The sequence below is a fragment of the Xenopus laevis genome, chromosome 1L (genome assembly GCF_017654675.1).
Source record: "Xenopus laevis strain J_2021 chromosome 1L, Xenopus_laevis_v10.1, whole genome shotgun sequence".
NCBI classification, from domain to species: Eukaryota; Metazoa; Chordata; class Amphibia; order Anura; family Pipidae; genus Xenopus; species Xenopus laevis.
This window is the reverse complement of record NC_054371.1, coordinates 64,587,111-64,612,832: the sequence shown is the minus strand read 5'-3', so window position 1 is coordinate 64,612,832 and position 25,722 is coordinate 64,587,111. Positions and strand designations below refer to the sequence as shown.

The 25,722-nt window shown below is 38.9% G+C and overlaps 1 protein-coding gene across 2 annotated transcripts in view; it reads right to left on the bottom strand.

Moving 5' to 3' along the window:
- The window catches only part of LOC108699635 (mastermind-like protein 3), a 224,784-nt gene that overhangs the window by 69,708 nt on the left and 129,354 nt on the right, over positions 1 to 25,722 (bottom strand). For both annotated transcript variants that reach the window (XM_018231729.2, XM_041589817.1), the window contains exon 2: positions 6,982 to 8,445. In XM_018231729.2, the coding sequence (XP_018087218.1) occupies positions 6,982 to 8,445 (1,464 nt within the window). The remainder of the gene's footprint in view (positions 1 to 6,981; positions 8,446 to 25,722) is intronic.

The following is a 25,722-nucleotide window of genomic DNA, read 5'->3' as shown; positions in this document are numbered from 1 at the left end:
GCTCTGTATGTAGCTGCAGTGGGCAGCTGTCCTGCTTCTGATCTCATCTGCTGACTGCTGCAATAACAGTAGTCCTTGTAAGGACTGCTTTTATTTATTTTTTTGTTGTTTTACTACTACTACTACTACTACTATAAGAGCCCAGTGCTATTAGTCTAGCAGTGTTGGGGAGTGGGACTGGTGTGCTAATCTGCTGCTCCTAGTAGTTCAGCAGCACCAACTTTAATTTTTTTTTTTAATATTAATTTTTTTTTTATTTTACTTTTTTTTATTTTACTACCGCTGTAGTAGTGTATAAGTTGACCTTTTAGGCATTATTTGCCCTGTAGGCATTATTTGCACACTGTTTTCTTCAACCCGCCATCTAGCTGTGTGACCTTGTTCACATTCTGTCTAAATATCCATAATATTACCGTCTCCAGAAAAAACACCGGAGTGACTTTTTTCAAGCAGCATTCATATATTTTACGTAATCCGTATCCACCGCTGTAGTAGTGTATACGTTGACCTTGTAGGCATTATTTGCACATTGTTTTCTTCAACCCGCCATCTAGCTGTGTGACCTTGTTCACATTCTGTCTAAATATCCATAATATTACCGTCTCCAGAAAAAACACCGGAGTGACTTTTTTCAAGCAGCATTCATATATTTTACGTAATCCGTATCCACCGCTGTAGTAGTGTATACGTTGACCTTGTAGGCATTATTTGCACACTGTTTTCTTCAACCCGCCATCTAGCTGTGTGACCTTGTTCACATTCTGTCTAAATATCCATAATATTACCGTCTCCAGAAAAAACACCGGAGTGACTTTTTTCAAGCAGCCATAATATATTTTACGTAATCCGTATCCACCGCTGTAGTAGTGTATACGTTGACCTTGTAGGCATTATTTGCACAGTGTTTTCTTCAACCCGCCATCTAGCTGTGTGAGCTTGTTCACATTTTGTCTAAATATTGATAATATTATCGTCTCTAGAAAAACCACTTGAGTTACTTTTTTTCAAGCAGCATTCATATATTTTACGTAATCCGTATCCACCGCTGTAGTAGTGTATACGTTGACCTTGTAGGCATTGTTTGCCCAGTTTTTTTGGCCGCAGCCACTGAAGCACAGAGGCCAGAAAAAATATGCCATATAAATGCTGAAAATAGTCATTTTTTGCCATACGTTGACTCAACGTATATGGCAAAAAATTACTATTTTCAGCATTTATATGGCATATTTTTTCTGGCAACTGTGCTTCAGTGGCTGCGACCAAAAAAACTGGGCAAACAATGCCTACAAGGTCAACGTATGGCAAAAAATGACTATTTTCAGCATTTATATGGCATATTTTTTCTGGCAACTGTGCTTCAGTGGCTGCAACCAAAAAAACTGGGCAAACAATGTCTACAAGGTCAACGTATGGCGAAAAATTACTATTTTCAGCATTTATATGGCATATTTTTTATGGCAACTGTGCTTCAGTGGCTGCGTCCAAAAAAACTGGGCAAACAATGCCTACAAGGTCAACGTATGGCAGTTGTTTAAAGAGAACAGTAGATTACTAGCCAGCAAAGCTACCTAAGCTAAAATGTCCCTCAAATCCCTGCAGACTTCTGTCCCTCCAATACAGAGCAGTATCAAGCAGATTACTAGCCAGCAAACTTACTATCATCTGTCCCTGAAATCACTAACAGCTCTCCCCCTACACTATCTCTTCCAAGCACACACAGGCAGATTTTTCAGATACATTTTTGCCCTTGATCCCCCTCTGGCATGCCACTGTCCAGTCGTTGCACCCTTTAAACAACTTTAAAATCATTTTTCTGGCCAGAAATGTCTTTTCTAGATGTTAAAGTTCGCCTTCCCATTGAAGTCTATGGGGTTCGCGAACCGTTCGCGAACCGCTCGCATTTTTGCGCAAGTTCGCGAATATGTTCGCGAACTTTTTTTCCGACGTTCGCTACATCCCTATTCAACATTAGGTCGCTGCCTGCGTTAGTTTATATCAAGCTTATAGATACAGTAAAATACTGGGGTTTCCAACATTTAGCCATAAATTTATAAAATATTAGGTCAGAAGTACACAAGCACATGTTTGTTCGCAACATATATGGCATGTCATGATGAAAAGATACTACCAAAACATATACAAGAGGATCGCTGAATTGAATGGTGCTGACAGTCCCTCTGGAGCAAGAAGAAGGATATAGATACAGAGGCAAGTAGAATATATTGTGCTTCTCCTTTAAGGCCAGGATCATGCAGACGACTAAGTTGTTCATTCAGGGGAGGGGGAAGTCCTGGTCCAATCTAATGCTCAGCTGGTGGGCTCCCCAGGCCACAAAGTATTATAATGCCATGATAAAGACAAAGCATTCGGTCCAGAAAGCAAATGTAATATTCCTATATGCATCGTCTTTCATATTTTATTACAGTACCACTAAAAATTAAATCACAAAAACTTTTTTCCTTACTGTACATGTTCACAATATAAATGGCAGAAAGTACTGAAATATCATTTTTAGAAAGCAATGAGTGGTGTAATTAACCCCTTCTGTGATCTTGTTGTGCCACATTTAGCCAGGCAACCCGTGATATGACACAAAGCACGACCCAGAAATATAGAATCTCAGTCCTCAGCCAGTTACTTACATTGGACAGTCTGTGGAAGGTAAGTGGTTAAATACAACCATAAGAAGCAGAAATATCTATTCTACTACTGTCTGCCCCTAAGGAAACAAAGTATAACTGGGAACCTGGTAAAAAGCAAGGCATTGTTGTCATATAGCAGGGCTGTTACAGCAGCAGGCAATGGTGATTAGTATGCAGCGCATGGATTTGTCAGCAGGTGACTTTTTCCCCAGTTGTAATGCAGTCTGTTGGTATACAGTGTAGTGGAACCGCAAGTTGCATGGCAGATATTTATTCACAGCACAATTAAACCAATTGTATTCTTTCATTTTTTTATCCTATTTATTAAACTAAAATGAATTACAAAGAACTTTTCAGTTGAGTGCATAGAAATGACAGACATTTATTCTATCATTCTATTCTCCTACATAGGGTTGCCTCCATCCTCCCTTTTGTGCTCACTGCATTGAGCAGCATCCTTACGATATCCCATGATACCTCACTTGAGAGTAAGCGATTGCAAAAGAACACAAAGGAATATGTCAAAGTATGTATGGTTATTATGTGTGGTCTGTAAACCTGTTTATAGGGGTGCTACAGCATCTGTGTATGTGTGCTTTGATTGTGACCACTGTCCTTCTTCAAATTTAAATGTAAATAGCAGAACAGAAAGCCGTCGAAAGGAAGCATGACAGGGAGGAAGGAAAAGATGATACAAAATTGTAACGTTCCAGGTCCCAATGGAATATGAGTGCTGAGGAATTTAAGTTCAGTAGTAGAAATAACTTGTTGCTGATATTTATAGCAATCTATTTATCAAAGTCAGTGCCACAAACCTGTTGCAGTAATTGAATATCAAAGTGCCAACATTTTAACTCAGAACTTGACAACAGCTAGAAGACTGAAGTTACACAAAGGCTCTATCTCTGGCGCTACATGAGGTCTAATACGCAAGCCTTGTAGAGACTGGTTTAATATCCAAGTGCTGAATGAGATTTTCAACATCAATATTGGCTATAAAGGCAATATGGAAATGACCTTATTGTTTATCTTATATTTAGCTGAGTGACTCCAAATAAAAGAAATGTAAACATAGATCAGATTTACATGTTCTCATGTACTCACCACTGTAAACCGGAGGAATGTAACCACAAATTAAAAAAATAGGAGTCATTTATTAGGTGAAAGGTAAGCTGCAAAAAAGCGTGCCATATTTTTGCACTTTGCACCATGCCTAGATTAATAAGCCTCTCACAGCCTGATCCACTGTGCTTAAAGGGGACCCGTCACCCAAAAAAATTATTCAAAATCCTATTTTATCATATTAGTCAAGCAAAATGAACTTTAATTACACTATATACATGATGTGAATCTTGTTTCCTTCAGTCTGGGAATTCATAATTATAGAAAGCAGGCAGGAGCCATTTTGTGGACATTGTTATTAAGGCAAGTCTTGTATCATCCCAAAGTCTTGCTTGTGCACCAGAATGGGGGACCTGATGTCCATCCACATGCCCTGGCTACACAATTAAACGGTGAACGGGGGAATGTGGGGGAGAGCAGTGACATCCAGGAAGTGCTGAATGGAAAGTGAAAGTGATTGTCTCTATGCCTAGAGGAGGGGCAGACAATTTTTGATTGACAGCTGAGAGTTTTAAACTCAGCTATGAATGCTTTAATAAAAAAATAGATCTTGGAATTCATGTTTAATTTGCAAAGGACTTTTATTATACAGCTTTTTGTGTCTGGGTGACAGGCCCACTTTAAATCCACATGCAATAGAATAAATGTAAAGTACACATTTCCACAGGGAATGACATTCCTGATCTGTACCAGGGTTGTCATGGGCCAGATTTGTATGACCCCATAGATTTCTTTGCATGACATCTTTGGTTTAATAATCTGTCTCTCAAATATGTGGGATGTCTAATACTGTTAGCAGATAAGCAAGGACAGCACTGGTCAACATCACCCTCTTAAGCTTATGATACAGTACTTAATCATAGTTTTCTCTGCTTTCCTAATGCCCAGCAAGCATTACATACAGTTGCTCACTAAGATTCATGGGAACTGTGGCCTGGCTTCTACTCTCCTCTGCTACTGCATCTTTGTCTGATTTCCTCTTTGGCTTAAAAGCTTTATAGCTTCACAATGGTTAAAGAGGAACTGAGAACTTGTTTGCTGTGAATTTCACTTCATTTCTCTTTTTCTCTGCACAAACCTTTAATTGTCTTATTATCATTACTTACATCATCCTACAAATTTCCCCTTCGGCACCTCTCACAAATACCTCTTTGTTCATGTAGTTGTTTTCCGATGACATGGTGTATAGATGGACAGCATTCATGGCCATATTTATGCAAACTTGACAGTACCAATATCTGGCTAAGAGCTTGTTTTAGTATTTAAATGCCTCCTGTGTCATTATCTTAGTATCCAAATAAGGAGTTGAAAGCTGTAGTGCAACTACAATCCAAGCAATGCATGAACTTTATGGGCAGAGACACACGGTCAAATTCGGGGAGATTAGTTGCCTGGTGAAAAATCTCCTCTTCTTCAGGCTGACTTATCTCCCCGAACTCGGAGCGATTCGTTTTCCGAAGTCACCCGAAGTTTCCTCGTGAGGTAACTTCGGAAAACAAAGTGCTCCGAGTGCTATCCCACCTGCGATTTTCATTCTAGCTGGCGGAAGGCAGAGGAAAGCAGTATGGGGAGTCACCACAAAAAAGAGGAGATTTGTCACTGGGTGACTAATCTCCCCGAATCTGACTGTGTGTCTCTGCCCTTAAAGTTCATAGATAACTTGTGAACTTCTCTCTGCACAGCCTACCACTTATAATGTATCACATCCTCCAACTTCTCCCCCAATGTCCTGAATGCTAAATGGAAGTTGTCTGTGTCTTTGCTCAGCCTTAATCAACATCGAGCTCTATCTTTCATTTGTTCAATTATCTGCTAGCACAGTAATTAAACTGCACAAGATGTAAATACATTGTGTTCTATCAGTAAATCATCAAGTAAACCCACACATCTGCAGCCTTGCCATTAACTGAAGGGGCAAGTGAAATAAATGGAATGGGATACCCCGGGGCACTGTTGCTATGAGGTGAGTTGAGAAGCAACTCCAAGTAACTTTAAGGGCACGGGCACACACGATGATTTGGGGAGATTTAGTCGCCGGGGAAGTTCGGGCGACTTTGGAAAATGAAGCGCTCCGAGTGCCATCCCGCTGATGATTTAGATTCTAGCCAGCGGGAAGGCTTTTTGGGGGAGATTAGTCGCCCAAAGAAGAGGTGATTAGTCGCCAGGCCACTAAATCTCGTTGAATCTTCACGTGTGTCTCTGCCCTAAGAGTATTAATTATGATTTTTAAATCTATTGATTGTAAAAGGAGGAGCAATATTGTGGGTTTCACTTTCTGTGCCGTCAGTAAGCTATGCTTTATTTTAACTGTCAAAAATAGTGAAATTAACTTTACTTGAATATGATTTATTTCCTTCTCAACCTCTTTCAGTCTTCAAAAATTAATACTGTACCATATAGACAGCCACATAAATAAAATTATCTTTAAATTGAGGTATTTTTTTGTAGGGCATAGTGTACATTGTATAATGTGATGCTGAATTTCTACCCATACAAAAAAGCTTTTGTAAGCAGGTTCAAGGAAAAGTGCCATAGCAGAATAAGTAGGAACTACTGATCTTCACATTTTTGGGAACAGATGGAACTTCTGTGGAATACAGGGTGCCAGCCTCTGGGTAGTAACATCTAGTCTCTGGATTAGATTGGGCCTCATCTTGCTTGGCAAAACAGCATACATATAGTGCGAGCATCTATATTTTCTCTCATCTAGTGGCAATGCATATGTTAAGCTGGACATAGACGCAAAAACAAATTTGTTTTGTGCGATTTTTGGACCATGTGTGGATTGTCCCAACATTTTTTTGTACTATGATGATTGGCTGTTTAGTCAATCTGACAGGTTAGAAGATTTCTGTCGGCTAACAATAATATCTCTGCGTGTATGCCTATCTGACAATATTAATGGGTGACTATCACTACTATTTGTCAGCCATAACTTTTGAACAATTGCTACATGGCCAGAACATTGTCTGATTTGTTCTTTTACTACTGTATTTAATCTGAATGGTAAATTGCAGGTTAGAAGATTTGCGATCGTTCGTCAGATATGAGGCTAAAATCCACACATCTATGGTCAGCTTTTCCCCCTCTACTGTGAAAGAGGTGCAAAGGAGTCCTGCTATGCCTGCAATTGTCCAGGTGTTTACACTAGGCTGAAAATGCAGTTGAAAACACATCATAGAATACAGAGAAATAAAAATAAAATGTGGCGGCATACCTGTGCATGTGCTGAAAGAGAAGGATATCCCATTGATTGGTTCATGAGCCCCTTCTGCTTCATAATAAGCAAACGTTTCTGCTCCTCACTTAAATGGCTCATCTGTTGTTGCATTGGTTGCTGCTGTTGTATGTATGGTATAAGCGAGGTCTTGTTTTGGCCGGCTAGAGGGGGAGTCATCCTCTGACTCATCTCAGCACTAAAATGTGACAGTGGTTTTGTATTACCATAACTAAGCATATTAGAAGGCTTGCCAATAGAATTTGTACCCAGATTGTTTGTCTGCTGGTTTGCCATGTTCATGTGGCTTTGAGGGAGGTAGTTGTTCATGGTGGTTTTGGGAGGATTGTTTGCCATTGAAGAAACAATTGGAGGTTGATTGTTAAACACTTGGGGGTACATCATAGGGCTGTTTGGTTTTTCCGTCCCATATGCCCCTCCATATGGACTAGATGGAGGCCGCACAGGTGACCAGTTGGAAGGCTGGTTTGTGTGCTGTTGCTGTTTTTGTTGTATCAGTTTTGCTCTCTGCTGCTGTTGTGCTGCCATTTGTTTTAGTTGCTCAGCTGGAGATAAATCAGCACTTGGGAGGTTTACAGACCCGCTCCCTGAATTAGAAGAGGAGTTCATAGCATAACCATTTCCAGATCTTGATGATGGCTGACCGGGAGTATGGGGTTGTGTAGGTGTTTGTGGGGACTGAACAACATAACTTGCCGGTGAACCAGCAAGCATTAAGGTGGATGGAGCACTAGAAACAGAAGGTATGCTAGATACAGAAGACACGTTAGAAAAAGAAGGACCAGATGAGGATGGCCTTACTTGAGGAGAGCCTATTGAAACACTGGGAAAGGGAGAGTGAGATGGATCACTCTTTACACTGGCAATTTCTTGTGGAAGTGGGGTTTGGGCAGAAGGCCTGGGAAAATCAAGTTCTTTTTTCTCCTCAAAGTCTTCATTGAACAAGTCCTGTATGTCATCTTCCGGAACCGTGTTTGCAAGCTCATCTATCAACTCCTGCCATTCCTGGTCATTTAAGTTGATGTCAGAGAAAAGTTTGTTTTGGTTAGATAGAGATGTTTCTGAAGTGTCTATTACAGAAGCATCATCCAGAGGCTCTTGCTTCATGTCTTTGCTTTGGAGTATATTGAGACTTTCCTCCAGATCGCTGGAACCATTAACTGCAAGTTTTATATCATGCTGACCACCATTCTTACTTATATCTTCCAAACCACCAGAATTAATCCCACTATTCTGTATATGAGGCTTAATATCGAGCTGGTGTAGAGGGGAGACTGAAGGTAGTGGCATGTTGGAAAGATTGTTAAGAGTGTCCATTCCAGGCACCTCCTTCCTTCGGCGTTTAGCAGATGGAGAGAATCTCCCATCACAAATCCCATTTTGCTGTTCTCCATTTTGGGGAGACCGTGCACCTTCAAGCTTCCTTTGGACAGCTTCCTGCAGCTAAAATGAAACAGAAAAAAAAAATCACTCCGTTGCTTATTATAATAAAAGCACCATAGTAAATTGCCAAGTGAACACCAAGATTTTTGTACAGGTATGGGACCTGTTATCCAGAATGTTTGGGACCAGGGGTTTTCCAGATAATGGATGTTTCTGTAATATAGATCTTGATATTTTGTCTACTAGAAAATCATGTAAATATTAAATAAACCTAATAGATGGGTTTTACTTCCAATAAGGATTATTTCTTAGTTTGGATCAAGTACAAGCTACTGTTTTATTATTACTGGAAAAAATTAATCATTTTAAAAGAATTAGCTTATTTGGCCAAAATATAGTATATGGAAGAAGCTTTCTGGATAATGGGTTTCCGGATAACGGATCCATACCTGTACTGCCTTTTTATGTTTGGTTATCATGAAAGAACTTTTTTTGATTTGCCTAAAACTTAAAAATACAGCATTTATTAAGAAAATCTAAGTATAATATCAGCGTTCAACACCAGAAAAAGAAATAGTAATAGCAATAAAATGACTGGAATATGTACAACGAGACGTATGATTAAAACTATAAATAAATAGAAATGAATGCCATGACACAGGCAGATGAAAGCTTTACTGAGTACAAAAAAGGGAATCAATGTAATAATGAAACATTGTGTTCACATGTGTCACAGGAAAGAATGTGGAAGATTTTCTTGGAGGCATTTATGAAATTTCACATAACCTGCACCCCTGTAGCTTTTGTTGACCCTCAACTCCCAGCAACCATTGGGAGTTGCATTTCTGCAATAGATGGCAGGCTGGGCATCTCTGTGATATATCCATGCCAATGATGTATCCTGCAACATTCTGCCAGAGGGTTACTCAACCCACAACCTTTGGCTTAATGACAACTTCCAGGATGTCACTAGCAGCTACAGCTCTCTGAAGGCCTGGGAGTTGTAGTTTAGGAACATATGTTGGGCTGCAGGCACACCTATCTTTATCTTAATAAAGGTCAGTGGTGTATTTTTAAGCTTCAACAGAATAATACTTTAAAAGAACAATGTTATTGAAAATTTAAAGACCATAAGATGCAAGGGATTGGGGGTTGAAAGGAAATATTTGCACTTAAAGAGTACTTATGACAGTTTGCCTGAGGTAGGTCTATATACCTCATCTGCAAGAACTACAGTATATTTTCTAGTAGAATCCCAAACCCAGCACCCAAATGGTTAAGACAATAATGAAGTGATGGCCAGTGACTAATCATTAGCAAAGAGGTGCATTCATGTAGTTCTGCTTGTCGTGTTTCAGTCCTCTAGCACATCACCCGAGTGCCATGACCAGGAATCCACTGCTCTGCGGAACATTAAATTAGTACAACTGACACTTGTACCTGTTAGGGCCTGTCACAGCAATAAAGCCTTTAATGAAAGGGCTGAAGGAAGGTGAGCCACTTGCTCAGCTCTAAATGAAAGGCTGCAGAGAGGCCCAGCGTTGTGCTAAGCTACACACGCCAGGGAGCAAATGTACAAAACCACAGACTGGAATATAATGGATTCATGCAAGGATGAATAGCTGGCGACTCTCTAGTTTCTGGCAACTATAACTCCCACTGTTCTAAGTGAGCTCAAACTAACTAAGGGATATTGGAGTTGTTCTTGAAAGCTGGGGAGGGGGGGTTAAAATGCCTTGATTAATGCCTGTGACTTGGGAGGGGCTGGCAATGGAATATTGAAGAAAAAAATTATATACATGTATATATATATATATATATATATATATATATATATATATTCCGTAGGGTGGCACACCGCTTTAACTGTTTAGTACCATAAGAGGGCCTTGAGAAAGGTCCCAAAGGGGAGTGAAATATCACGTTGGCTGTATATGCACTTAATAATACAATTTTATACTTGTTTCACCAAAATTCCCAGTGTTGCTAGTCTTCTTGAATACTATATATATATATATATATATATATATATATATATATATATATATATATATATATTTACAGAACAGTGATGTAAAGCTTGCAAGGCCAGATTCAAAGCTGATGCGCCCCATGGCTACTCAAACTCTACACCCCTCAAACCCCCCTCCCCGCTTGCACCCCTACACCGCATGCACACACCTGACTTGCATCTCCTTCACCTGCTCGCTGTTGCTCCTCCCGTTCTGTTCCCCCAATCGCCAGAACTGGGGACAGGGCGATAAATCACCCACCCAGTCCCCATTGCAGATGCAGTCAGTGAGTGGCATGCCGCCCCCCAAACTTTGCCACCTGCACACAAATCAGGGTCTGGACTTTGGGACTGGTGTCACTCATTCTGACCCGAGACAAACAGGGAACTTGCACAGAATAACAAAGATGTCAATACTGCGGGAAGTTGCACCCAATTATTGCCCAGCCCCTGCTCAATATACCTGAGCCTATGGAAGATGGCTTAGGAGGAACTAAAAACAATACCTCATTAAATAAACATGTAAGCCAAACTTCTGTGAAATGAGTAGGGTGATAATATGAACCCAAAATATAAACACGTTAAAAAATATATTTAATAATTGTTGGTGTTATATATACACAAAAAAGGTATTCAAAACAGAGAACATCATGAAATAAATCCTTCTATAATCATTAATAAAAATAAAGGGAAATAAAGGACTGTTCTCACACGACCAGCAGCTTCACATAAACACCAAGAGGGAACATGTGGCTTTCATAAGCCTGGAGGAGCTGTAATGTGCTCCACCACCAGCAGCAATTCATTTCTCCTAAGAGATTAAGCCAAGGTGCTGTTGTTATAGCAACGAGATTTGCCTATCATGATCTGTCTTCAGTAGCCTTTGATAACCTATTCGCTGCCAGAACCACCCACAAAGCATGACAGGGTATCTTAACAGTTAACCCTTGTGAAAGAATGTGAAAGAATGATCATACATGCACAATGGGCAGCCTTGATCGCCACGCTACTACATACGGTATAAATATGTGACCTCGCTCTGGAAATAAATCATCTGTGGAGCTCTGCAAAACAATCTTAGTTCAAGTTTAAAATAGAAATTTAGATGAAATCCCCTCCAGTATTTATGCAGATATTTCAGAAACCTTTTGAATTTAAAGGTAAAACTACTTAGTTATAAAAACAGGGCAGAGGGCAATATGATATTTCCTTGCACTGGGTTCTCCATTCACTTGAATCAGTTACCCCTAGTGCAGCATTCACTACATACAGTCAAAACTTAAAGGTGCTGCTGTACAAAAAGGTTTTGATTGAGTCCCAATGCCTTACTTACTTACAATGCCCTTCTTAAAAGGATACTGTCATAGGAAAAATTTTTTTCCCAAAACACATCAGCTCCAGCTGAATTATGTACTGAAATCCATTTCTTAAAAGAGCAGATTTTTTTTTTTTATATATATTTAATTTTGAAATCTGACATGGGGCTAGACATATTGTTAGTTTCCTAGCTGCCCCCAGTCATGTGACTAGTGCAGCATTCACTACATACAGTCAAAACTTAAAGGTGCTGCTGTACAAAAAGGTTTTGATTGAGTCCCAATGCCTTACTTACTTACAATGCCCTTCTTAAAAGGATACTTTCATAGGAAAAAAAAAATTTCCAAAACACATCAGCTCCAGCTGAATTATGTACTGAAATCCATTTCAGATTTTTTTTATATATTTAATTTTGAAATCTGGCATGGGGCTAGACATATTGTTAGTTTCCTAGCTGCCCCCAGTCATGTGACTGATAAACTTTAGTCACTCTTTACTGCTGTACTGCAAGATTGGGTCATACCACACCCCTCACTTCCCCCCCCCACAGCAGCCTAACAACAGAACAATGGGAAGCTAACCAGATAGCAGCTCTCTAACACAACATAACAGCTGCCTGGTAGATTTAAGAACAGCACTCAATAGTAAAATCCAGGTCCCACTGAGATTGATACAGCTACAGTAAGGGTCAGGCCACACAAGCAGATTCAGGGAGATTAGTGGCCCCGAAGAAGAGGCGATTTGTTGCTGGGGCAACTAATCTCCCTGAATCTGGTGAGGCAACTTCAGGCGACTTCGGAAAACAAAGCGACACGTGTGCATTGCCGCAGGCATTTTAGTCGGCGGAGGGCAGGAGGAAGGCAGTAGGATATTGTCGCCCTGAAGAAGAGGCGATTTGCCGCTGGGGGCAACTAATCTCCCCGAATCTGCTCGTCTGACCTGACCCTATATAGGGGAAACAACAGCCTGCCAGAAAGCAGTTCCATCCTAAAGAGCTGGCTCTTTCTGAAAGCACATGACCAGGCAAAATGACCTGAGATGGCTGTCTACACACCAATATTACAACTAAAAACATATACTTGCTGGTTCAGGAATTTAATTTTATATTGTACTGTGAATTATTTGCAGTGTAAACAATGTAATTTAGAAATAAAAACAACATCATACAAATCATGACAGAATCCCTTTAAAGCCATTGCGGCCCCTTTGTTTTTCTTTGTAATGCCAAGTTCCCTCTTCAAAATATTATATGCTCTAAACATTGTTTCAGAAAAGTTCCCTCTGGGATTAACAGCAACAAATCACTCAGTCCAATTTCTTCTTGCTTGATGTCTTTATCCTAAAGCTCACAACAGATCATTCCTACCTGCAGCATGAGCCACATTATCTCAGCGCTTACAGATTTCTCTAGAAAGCATTCTCAATAGGGGCCTCTCCATTCCCTGTGCCACATTTGAAGACCCCTGACTCATTAATTTCATAATGATAATTGCACTGAAGTGTCAGGCTGGCTAAATGTCTCTTTGTGTTAGAATAATGAGCAGAGACTAGAATCTCTAGAATTGGTAACATGATTTCCCACCTCCCCAGTGTGTGTGTCCTACAGGAATGCACATGTCGTTGCAGCAGCCATAGTGAGAGGGTAAAGCACAGCAACCTGTTTTCTACTGTTCTATGTGCATTAAAGGCTACCAGCAGGTCTCACAAAAGAAAGAAGGAAAAGCATCATAGGTTTGAGCATGCGGTTATCAGCGTTGGGTATGAATGCAATAGCACCAGCTAACCCAGTGGATTCTTGCATAAACAATTATAAGTGTCTCTACCTCTTTGTCCTGCTAATACACGATAATTAGCCCACCTGGTACAGGTATGGGAGCTGTTATCCAGAATGCTTGGGATCTGGTGGTTTCCAGATAATGCATCTTTCTGTAATTTGGATCTGCATACCTTAAGTCTGCTAGAAAATCATGTAAACATTGAATAAACCCAAATAGGCTGGTTTAGCTTCCAATAATGATTAATTATATCTTAGTTGGGTTCAAGTACAAGCTACTGTTTTATTATTACAGAGAAAAAGGAAATCATTTTTAAATATTTGGAGTATTTGGACAAAATGTAGTCTATGGGAGACAGCCTTTCTGTAATTTGGAGCTTTCTAGAAAACGGGTTTCTGGATAATGGATCCTGTACCTGTAGTGCCAACGTCTGAGACCACATTTGTGGCTGCCAGCAGGCAAGGACCAATGTAACCAAATAAGTCCCATGGGCTTCAGTCTGCCTTATTTGTACTAGTTAACCTGCACCGAGTTTAGAGCACTAAACATCATAAGGTTTAGGAATTAATGGCCCACCACATTCAGGATTGAATTAGGTATTGAGTGGGCAACTGGGTGCAATTTTACTGCCACCTCAACATGGCCTGAGCTGCTGCCCCATCTCACCCCCAATACTTAACTTAAAAACTGGAATTTAGTCTCTTAAAGTTACCAGGAATGGCACCTGCTGTTTGAGGCTAGTGGAGAAGCATGACGTGTGGTATGTGCACCCCTGTAAGCAATCAAAGCAAAGCATCAAATGGAAGAAAATGAATCTAGGAAAGGTGAGAGTATAGTGGAATAGAGCAATTTGCACATTTGCATGAGCTGGACTATTTGATCATTGCTCCTATATGTCTGTACCTATATTGTGCATATCACTAAAACTAGAATAATTATCATCTATAAAACAACTACTGAATGCCATGGTATCATTTTAGTGGCACATTTCATGAGATGAAGGCTTTGATAAATTAGAATGCTTTCTTCAGAAGGATAAGTGAGAAAAAATAATAGAGCAAGGTGGGAGGGCCCCGTGACCCTGGGTCTTGCTATGTGTGCATGGATTCCCAGCCTTAATCATTGAGACTTAAGGAACAGTCTTTGTGAAGTGGCTTCACCCGCGGCCATAGCAAGGAGAGGGGGCAGAGAACCAAGTCTTGATAGGCACAGCAGAACACTGTCTCTGGGATATTTCTCTGACCCAGATTTAGGTGGCACAAAACAAGGTTCATTTTTCTTTAGAGAAAAGGCATGCAGAAAAAATGCTTATATACATGATATAATATATATATATATATATATATATATATATATATATATATATATATATATATATATATATATTTAGCATCTGAAAAGACCAACAACACCGTGATTTTAGTGAAAAAGCAACAACATTAAGCGTGCATATACAGTCAATGTGACATTTCGGTCCTCACTGGGACCTTTCTCAAGGCACATATATATATATATATATATATACTTTCAAAATGTTTAAGCAATCCACAGGAAAGTATAAAAATCCACCAGACAGCAAAGCAGCAAAGACAATTTAAAACACCCATGGGTGTGTGGCCTTAAGGCTAAACTAATACTCTCCTTTAAAAATCTGGAATGTGGAGCAAACATTGAATAAGTCCAATTGATAGCAGGCAGAATCATAATTACCCAAGGCCTGTGTTTAGAATTGAAGCACTGAGTAGTGGCACGTGGGTGGGCAGCTACTAGCCAATGTCTGGCACTCCAAGCTCCAAAATGGAAAATGGTGTTTACTGGACAGGAATTATGCCTATTTAAACTGTGAGCAAAAAATATCAACCCCCTTGGGTCAGGCCAAAAAGCTAATTTTATTTTTATTTGACCAAATTGATTTAGGCCAGTAAGGATGCACCTGCACGCACCAACATCAGGGGCAGCAGAGAAAATGCACCATCTTATATTTTGGTTATACTTTCCAGAGATGAAAGCAGTACAATTCAGCATTAAAATATTACCTTTATATGTAGTACAGTATTTCTTCAAATTGCAAACCCCATCGTATTTTTTATGAAATCAGTATTAAGCAAATAATTCATTTTTATTATTTTTAAAATGTTTTTTTATAATCATTTCCTTTTTCTTTGTAAAAATAAAAAAGAACATTGCATGTGATGGTAACTAAGCTGCATGAATCCATATTGGTGGCAAAACAAACCAGTTGGGTTGGGTATTTAAATAATTTGTAACAGACATGTATGGTGATCCAAATTATGGAAAGACCCCTTATCAAAAAAACTCCAGGTACCAAGCATTCCAGATAATAGATCCCACAAAAGAGTGTTCAGTGCCAATTTCATTTCCCCATAACAGAACTTGCAATTTTAGAGCAATGGCACATGGGGTAATTGAGAAAGTTTTGGAAGACACAAAAAAAAATCACTTTTATGATAATTGCCTGAAGCTCTAGTTCCCGACCGTGTCTGGCTGAAAATACTCGGACAAGCAATGTCATGCAATTACCATAAAGTGCAATGCCATGTGTTTGGGCTACTTAAAAATGCCCAAAATCTGCCAGTGTGTATAGCTGTTACTGGGTGGACAGTTTAGAAACAAAGGTTACCATAGTCATATCCTTTATTTATTATCATATCCTTCCACTTTCCTTGAGCAAGCAAGTTATTATACAGCATTATTGTATAATTTAACCTGTTTCTGCAATAGACATTTTAATGTGATTAAGGGCAAATGAGAAAAAGGTAGTACTTTTGCACTGAATTCTATTTTTCAAAAGAGCAAACTGATTTTTTAATATTTCATTTTGAAATCTGCCATGGGGCTAGACATGTTGTTAGGTTCCCAGGTGCCCTCATCATGTGACTTGTGCTCTGATAAACTTCAGTCACTCTTTACTGCTTTACTGCAAGTTGTAGTGATATCTCCCCACCTCCCATACCCACCAGCAGCCAATCAACTGAACAATGGGAATGGTAGTTATGAGAATAGAACTCAATACTAAAAATCCAAGTCCCACTGCGACTCCCTTAAGTTGGGGAAACAATAGCTTATCTGAAAGCAGTTCTGAAAGCACATGACCAGGCAAAATGACCTGAGATGGCTTGCTACCAGGGGCGTAACTACAGAGGAAGCAGACCCTGCGCTTGCAGGGGGGCCCAGTAGAATAGGGGGCCCAGTGAGGCCCTAATTAATAGCCAATTTTAATATGTCTGGGTAGAACAGGCCACCTTATCAATATTTTGGGGCCCTAAATTGAATTTGCTGTGGGGTCCAGTGACATATAGTTACGCCACTGCTTGCTACACACCAATATAACAACTAAAAAAAAAAATTGTTGGTTCAGGAATAACATTTTATATTTTAGAGTGAATTATTTGTAGTGTAAACAATGGAATTTAGAAATAAAAACAGAACCATAAAAATCACAACAGAATCCCTTTAGTGTCAAGAATTCAAATTATTTCATATGTAATCTTAATTTTTCTTAGCACTTTATTGTAAAACAATATATATCTAAAATATAGGTTTTTAACAGAGGGACCACACATAACAACAACTCATGTTACATGGAAATTAATATCTCCAAGGTGGCACAGAGTTATTTAAAATCTCTGCTTATGCCTCCGTAACTAAGCTGAGTCGAAAATGTAAAGTGTTTAAGATGTGAAGATCTCAATTCTCTGGTATTTTAAGGTATTTTCAGATACTTTGTTGCCCACTAGAGACGTGATTTCCTGAGGGTGACAAATTGCACATCTGTCGTTGCCCTATAAGGGTGTCCAAGGACTACTATTGTTACTCTTTTTGTTTATGACAAATGATATAATATGACACCCAAAGACTTCATACATTTCCAAGTAAACTAATCCAGTCAGGTTCCAGGAATGATCATAGAAATCATCCACCGCAAAAAGGACATTTTCTTGACTTTTTTTGTTGACTAAAATACTATAGCATATTCTGCAAATGTGTGAGATGTGTGTTTTCCTCCCATCGTCTTTCCATTCCCCTCTTCACCCACCCCTGCCGGCTGTGCTCCGAAGAAGGCGAACAAGATTCTCAGCGCTTATCATGGATTTCACACTTAATAGTCAGATGATTGCTTGTTGGCTTGTGGCAGCTTCAGTAGCAGCCACAGCTCTTTTCCACTCTACACACACTTCAGTTCTAAAAAGGAACTGGGAGTTTCATATAAAGGATCAGTCAAGAAAATAAAAACTGTTTCCCAGACTTTTTTTTTAGATTCAAGTTAAAGGTACAGTACATCCTAAAGACAGGTACAGGTATGGAACCTGTTACCCAGAATGCTCAGGACCTGGAGTCTTCCAGATAATGGATCTTTCCGTAATTTGGATACCTGAAGTCTACTAGAAAATCCTTTAAACATTAAATAAACCCAATAGGCTGGTTTTGCTTCAAATAAGGATTAATTTTATCTTAGTTTGGATCAAGTACAAGCTACTGTTTTATTATTACAGAGAAAAAAGAAATACTTTTTAAAAATTTGGATTATTTGGATAAAATGGAGTCTTTGGGAGCCATTCCATAATTCGGAGCTATAGTTTACCCTCTTTATTTAGTTGTCGAGTAGAGAAAATTGCAACTTGGAATAGTAATCTAATTTAGTAATTTAATTTTTTTTTATTTAGCTTTGTTTAACTACATGGTATGATATGTTACTTTTTTTTTTTTATTTAATTCATATGAATTCAAACTTTATATTGTTATCTGAAATGTGCTCATTTTCTAAACCTTTTGTAACCTGCAATTAACCTGTTGAAAGCAATCAGCTGGTTTTTGGTTAATCAATAAAAATAATTGAATTCATAAGCTTTCTGGATAATGGGTTTCCGGATAACGGATCCCATACCTGTATATGTGTGTGTATGTATATATATATATATATATATATATATATATATATATATATAAATAAATATATATATATATATATATATATATATATATATATATATAAATACAGTATATACTGTATATTTCATCTGCATCCCTTTAGCCGTGGGTGACAAGAATTTACTTTCAACATAGGAAATATGGCCATATGGGCCATATCCAGCCATGCACAGCCATTTGGAACGCTGTCCCAAAAGATACTTCTGCTATCCTTGTGGATCGAATATGATCTGCCCCGATGGAAAATTTCCATGGGTGGATCAAAATGGAGTGAAATGGAGCCACAACTCTTTCTTATTTTCCAGCACTCCAATGTTAGATTTACAGAAGAGCTTTGAGAGTAAATCAACGACATTAACTTCTATGGGTAAGTCAGAATCTGCCAGAAAGACAAGATTCTTCGATAAACACAAAACAAGAAACAACAATATAGATCTGCAAAATAAATATTACTAAATAAATTCTCTCTTTCTATATAGGGTATACAATAAAAAAGGAGGGATTAGTACTGGGATATGGGCTATTGCCTGGCTACACAGTGCCAGTGTATATTATTGAAAGCTTTCATACACTATTTGTCCCTTTGTTCTCATGCCTTGTACAATAACTCTGCATTAATGTATGCATTTAGCAAAGGCCTTTTCAAATAACGTGATAGCCTCTGCTAACAACATAAGACAAGAAGAACAAATAGGAACATCTTTTAATATACTGCTTTGACATCTTTACTCAGGGAAGAGACAGCAACATATTGCTCTTTTGTTGCAAGGAAATTATTCAACATTCCTTGTTTTCGAAGAGTAATTAGAGCAATTAGTCACAAATTTAGCGGCAACTAAAAAAAATGACCAATTACATTTAAAGCCCTCAGAATGGTGAGAAAGAGAAATGTTTTATAAGAGTAAAAAAAAAAACAATTTTCATAAAGCTGCGATCTTAACCCAAAGACAAATAAAAAAGCTGGAGGGTTAATAATTTGTGAAGTCCATATGTCAGGTTATAATTGCACCCAGCCCTAACCAATGTTGCCAATGTAGTACACGCATCACTTCTGTGAATGCCTCTGGTTCCAAGACAGGGAAACTTCGGGATCAGTGAAGAATGGCTAGCCAAATTTCAACCTGAACTTGCCGCCCATTACAGGTTTCGGGTCAACCTGCACATCACTAGAAGACACATAGGCCAACTACCCCCTAATTAGTGCAGCATTTATTAGTGCAAGTTAGGGAGCAGCGACAGTTGCAGGTTACAACTAGTCCCTATACTTACCGCCTGTAAGCACCCACTCACCATGTGCTTGGCACCTAGGGCTGGATTATCTTTATCTGACACTAGGTGCAGAGAACAAGAGCACTAAGGGCATGCTCTTCTACTTAGAATTACTAAACTCAGGGCTCCAGGCTCTTGTGGACCCCACTGGCCCAGATCCGCTTCTTAATGCCGCGACGATGATAATCTTGCACATGCGTGCGTGATTAAAGGAACAGTTCAGTGTGAAAATAAAAACTATGTAAATAGATAGGCTGTGCAAAATAAAAAATGTTTCTAATATAGTTAGTTAGCCAAAAATGTAATGTATAAAGGCTAGAGTGACTGGGCCGGGAGCAGACACTATTGCACAGACTTCCCAGCTCATTAGAAACTTTCAGCGGTGAAGCGCACAGTGAACCGGGTTACCTGCAATGTCTCATTGTTTGCGCCACGCGTTCATGCGCACAAACGCGCCGCACCGGAGCAGCAGGGGGGGGCGGAAGGGGGCCCTGGGGCAGCAGCCCAGATGGGCCCCAAGCCCCAGTCCAACTCTGACTATATTATAGGTATGGGATCCGTTATCCGGAAACCCGTTTTCAAGAAAGCTCCGAATTACAGAAAGGCCACTTCCCGTAGAATCCATTAACTAATAATCAACTAATCTAGATTTTTAAAAATTATTTCCTTTTTTTGTGTAATAATAAAACAGTACCTTGTACTTGATCCCAACTAAGATATAATGAATCCTTATTGGAAGCAAAACCAGCCTATTGGGTTTATTTAATGTTTACATGATTTTCTAATAGACTTGGAGGGCTATTTATCAATGTCCAAATTTATCTCAATATTTTTTCCGATCAAATCCGTTCCGGTTTCTTACGCTTATTTATTATTACATCTTCCTGAAAATTTGCTTTGCGCGAAAAAAATCTGATTTTCGCGATTTTTTCATCCGATTTTCACTATTTTTTCAGAATTTTCATCAGAAAACTCTGGAAACTTCGGGTTATTGCACAAAACCCATCGCACATCTAAAAATCATTGGGACTTCTCCCATTGACTCATATGCAACCTTGACAGGTCTGAGATGCCGGATTTTCAGATTCAGACTTTTCCATCCTCTGGGTTTAATAAATTCCAAAAAATTTTATTTACTAAACCCTGAATGCAAAAATCACGAAAAATGTGTGATTTTTTTTTTAAAATCAGACTTTTACAAAATGTTGTGGTTTACTAAATAACCCCCTTAATGTGTAAAGATTCAAATTATAGAAAGATCCATTATCCGGACAACCCCAGGTCCCGAGCATTCGGGATAACAGGTCCCATACCTGTACTTAGATTTGCTAAACATTACACAATGTTCCAAACTCAAATGTTGTATTTTTTTCTGATGGTAGCTTTTATATTAAAGATACTTGCTTATTTTATTGTGATTGAGCAAGGCACATGCAAAAGCTGCAGTGTAGAAAAACCTCACGGCACTCAGGTCTGCGTGAAAATTTCAATGATTTATTGAAGCGGAGTGCAATGCAACGTTTCGGGGTAACCCCCTTTGTCAAGAATAGATAGGCTTGACAAAGGGGGTTACCCCGAAACGTTGCATTGCACTGGGAGGTTGCCGAGCCTCCACCCACGCGCACCAGGCAAATCTTTATCTATCATAAAGGAGGGTGTGCGAATCCACACTACATTGGTTGGACATGCTAAATCTGGACATATACACGCAGGAAAGATTAAAAGATTAGATGAAACAAATATTTCTTACTATTAATTGTGTATGAGGGCCTGCCAATCCCGACTGATATCCATGTACTATGTATTTGGGCAAGTTTGAAAGGACTGATTCTTTCGATTGTTTAATATTACAATTCTGTCTCATGTTTTTCTATTATAATCCTGTAATAATGGTGCAATGGCCACAAGCCACAGGGTGACTTACCATGTCAGACAGGTAATATTTCCTACAGCAGATTTAGACATTATTTGGTTGCCTGCACCTCCACTGTTCTCCAGGTAAATATTTGAGTATCTCCTCTTTTGTGTGATGATTAGACTGGCACCACAGCACACTGGTAGTTACCATTTTATCAGGTTATTCTGTTATCTCAATGCATCTCAAAACACCTTGAGAATTTTGTCAACTAAATGTGTTCTTACAAGAAATCATTAGTCATTTGTTCAAGGAAAAATCCTTGGGTGCTGTAAAATGCAGCTACTGTATATGTGTCCAAACACATTTGCTGACACCTACGAGAGAGAGAGAGAGAGAGAGAGAGAGAGAGAGAGAGAGAGAGAGAGAGAGAGAGAGAGAGAGAGAGGGGTCTCCTGTGAGGATACAGTTAATACACAATGTGCTTTAGTGTAGGATATAACACACGTTGGGGAGCAAGGTATGTTTTGAGTGGGCAGAATAGAACAGCTGCTTTACAATAATTCCATGCCAGAGTGAAACTCAGCAGGTTTCATACAATTTTATTATATTGAATTATCTTGAAGGGAATATGACTCCTTCTCATAGTTTCATCTCTAAAAGGGATATACTCTGGTTTCCACAAGCAGAGGTGTATCTTTCATTTATTTTCAGTTAAATAAGAAGGCATAATGCTTTTTTGTGAGCAAAACATTCAGTGAATATAGGTGTGAGCTACCATTTTAATTTTCAGTAGAGACCCTGTACAGCTGCCATGAACAGATCGAATAGTTGCATTGTTGTATACGGAAAAATACAAAAAAGTAATGGCAGTTTTTTCTGCATGGGAATAAGAATGAAAATGAATGAATAATATGTCTTGTGCATGCACCCATACATGCATTTAGCAAACTGAATGGTGACATTTATCTGAATTACTTGAGTAAAGATATGACTGCGCCATTAGGGGCAGAGAGACCCGTTTGAGGAACTCCACGGGCCTTTTAAAGCCCCCACAGGCTCCTTACCCTTCTTTATATAATATCAATATTGTACTATAATATGACCCCTAAACATATTTTCCAGATGATTGCTCCACGGCATGGAATAGATATGGGCAGTTTTGCTCCAGAATGTTCTAATTAGGTGCCAAATTCCAAAGATCCTAGTTTACTGCTAATCTTTGGGACTGGAGTATTACAAGCAGAGCAGAATGTGCAATAATGTAGTACATTGTATAGCCCTTAACATTCACTCTTGCATTATCCCGTCTGCACTTGAATGAACAGGAATTATTACATATATTTGCAGAGCACCGTGGCTGTGTAGGAAGCCCCAGAATAACTGTCCCTTTCCAGACATTAAGGGGCAGATTTATTAAGGGTCAATTTTTTTTTTATGGTCAAAACTGTCAAATTCAACCAGGGAATTATCCAAACTCGATTTGAGTTTATCTTTTTTAAAAATTAGAATTCGATTTTCGAGATTTATCATACTCTGGCCCTTTAAGAATTAGAATTCTACTATTTGCCACCTACAACCTGCCGAATTCATGTATAAGTCAGTGGGAGAATTCCAGTGACCAATTTGGAGATTCGAGTTTTCGAGCCGGTAAAATTCACGAGTTTGAGATATTTGATTTTTTTTTTATAAATAACCCCCAGTCGAATTTCTAGTATACTGGATTTTAATAGAGTTCACATGAATTCGAAATTCGACCCTTGATAAATGTGCCTCCCCTAGACAGCTTCCTGGGCATCTCTGCTAAGCCCCCCAACTTTCTGTTAGAAGCCACATAATACAGTTGCTGTCCAGGGTGCTGGGAGATGTATTTGCCCAGCAATTATCAAGTTGGTTAAAATTTCTACTCATTCAGAAATACATAGAATTTTCCTACAGATGTATTTCTATCCCAGAAATCTATAAGGAATGGCAATCTATAATTTTCCTCCTAAATGCATAAACACTCCTACTAGACCCCTTAGTAACCATTTGGATTCCATTGGAAACATACTTTTTCTCACAATGCTACAATATGAAACTGGTACAGGTATGGAATCTATTCTTTGAGAACCTATCATACAGAAACCTCTGAAATTACAGAAAATTAAAATGTTCCTTATGGACAGAATTGTGTGTATTAGAATATGGATATTGTAAAAGGTGGTTGGTTCATTTATCTCCCTCTCTGTTTTCTCCAAAACAAAGTCTTACAATAACAATACAATTATAATAGTCCTTCTGACCCCTTGGGTGGGTATATCTGGCTCAGACTCGCTGGTGGAAATAGAAATACATTCTAAAAATAGTACATTGTGTTACAGAAAGGAAATACTACTGTATATTATGAATCTAGCAGAGGTAACGCAGAGTAATTACCTGGACAGCGCAAACAATACCGTTAAAAAGAATTAAAGCTTCTTGCATATGTACCATTTTCTTTCCTTCTTTTCCTCATACATGATCACTGCTAATGATGAATTACAGAATGTAATAATGGGTACTACAGTATGGTACCTGTTATCCAGAATGCACAGGACCTGGGATTTTCCAGTTACAGTAACAGATATTTCCATAATTTGGACCTTCATACCTTTAGTCTACTATAAAATTATGTAAACATTAAATAAACCCAACAGTCTGCCAATTAAGAATAATTCTATCTTAATTTGGATCAAATACAAGGCACTGTTTTATGATTACAGAGAAAAAGAAAATCATTTTTAAATTTTGGATTATTTGGATAAAATTGAGTTTATGGGAGATGAACTTCCCATAATTCAGAGCTATCTGTATAACAGGATAACAGATACCCAGACTAAAACAGTCATTTTTTCCCATTTAAGCAAACGCATAAGATGAGCACATGTGTTACTATGTCGAATGATTGTGGCAACGTTTATTGATTGATGAACAAACTGATTTCCATTGTACAAAGATATCAGTTGGAATCATCTGGCCAACATACGCATACTTAAACTGTATTGTGTTTGTATTGTGTTTTACCACATTTAAATGGTTCTCTACTGGTTTTAACACTAAATCCTGTAACCATCACGGGTTGCTCCTGTCAAGGCTAGGCCAGAAGATTGTAATGGCCCCTGCAGACATCAGACTGTAGCTAAACTGCTAGGTTTCCTGTAAAGCACTTTTCCTAAATTAAGGGACTGGCTCATAGGGGATTGGATGGAAGATCAAGACAGCTGCATTGAGATTAATAGAGAATGCCCATTTGCTCTCTTTGGTACATCTCAAACTACAGTCAATTAGAGTAATATTTGGGGTAAAAACATTTTGTGCAATTCTTGCAACTAAGGAGGAACCTGACCAAATGTTGGACACCTAAAGGGAAGCTTGAACTGAAAAATGTTGAAAGTCTGCCCTGTAAGTGAAACACTTGTTATTAGAGGAGAAAAGATGCAGTAAAGGTGGCCATACATGGGCCGATAAAAGATGCCGACAGGCCGAGTCGGCAGCTTACCGGCCCATGCGTGGGACCCTCAGACGGGCTTCCGCAATCAATATCTCACCGGATATCCATCGGATCACGGCTGCATCTGTTCGTAGATGCGTTCCTGCGTTCTGACCGCCCATAATTGCAGTATTATGATCTGATAGTTGGGCCCTAGGGCCCACGATCAGATCAGCGCGATATCGCCCACCTCAATGTGGGCATATTGGGGAGAGATCTGCTCATTTGTCAACATCGTCAAACGAGTGGATCTCTCCATGTATGACCATCTTAAGTTAAAAGCGGACAACCTAGGAACACTGAAATTTTATTGCCATCTTCATACACACTAAAGAAACAAAGTAAAAGTACACACTCAGCTTTTAACATTACAGACACAGAGGTTAAAAAATGGCAGTGCATAGTGTCCCTTTAAGATATAATGTTCTCATAAAATTTAGAATTTAAACTTACATGGGTTTAGCTCCTTTGCTTTAGCTTAGCTTCTTTATCTAGTCAATCAATCCTATTATGACTTCTCCAGTCTGCAGTGTTGAAAGGCAGCAACATCATCTTCACCAGGAAAAAAGCTTCTTCATTCAACCAGAAAAAAAATGCAATCTATTGAACAAGTTGGAGCTATCACAGCTGTTCTCATGGAAGCCGAGTT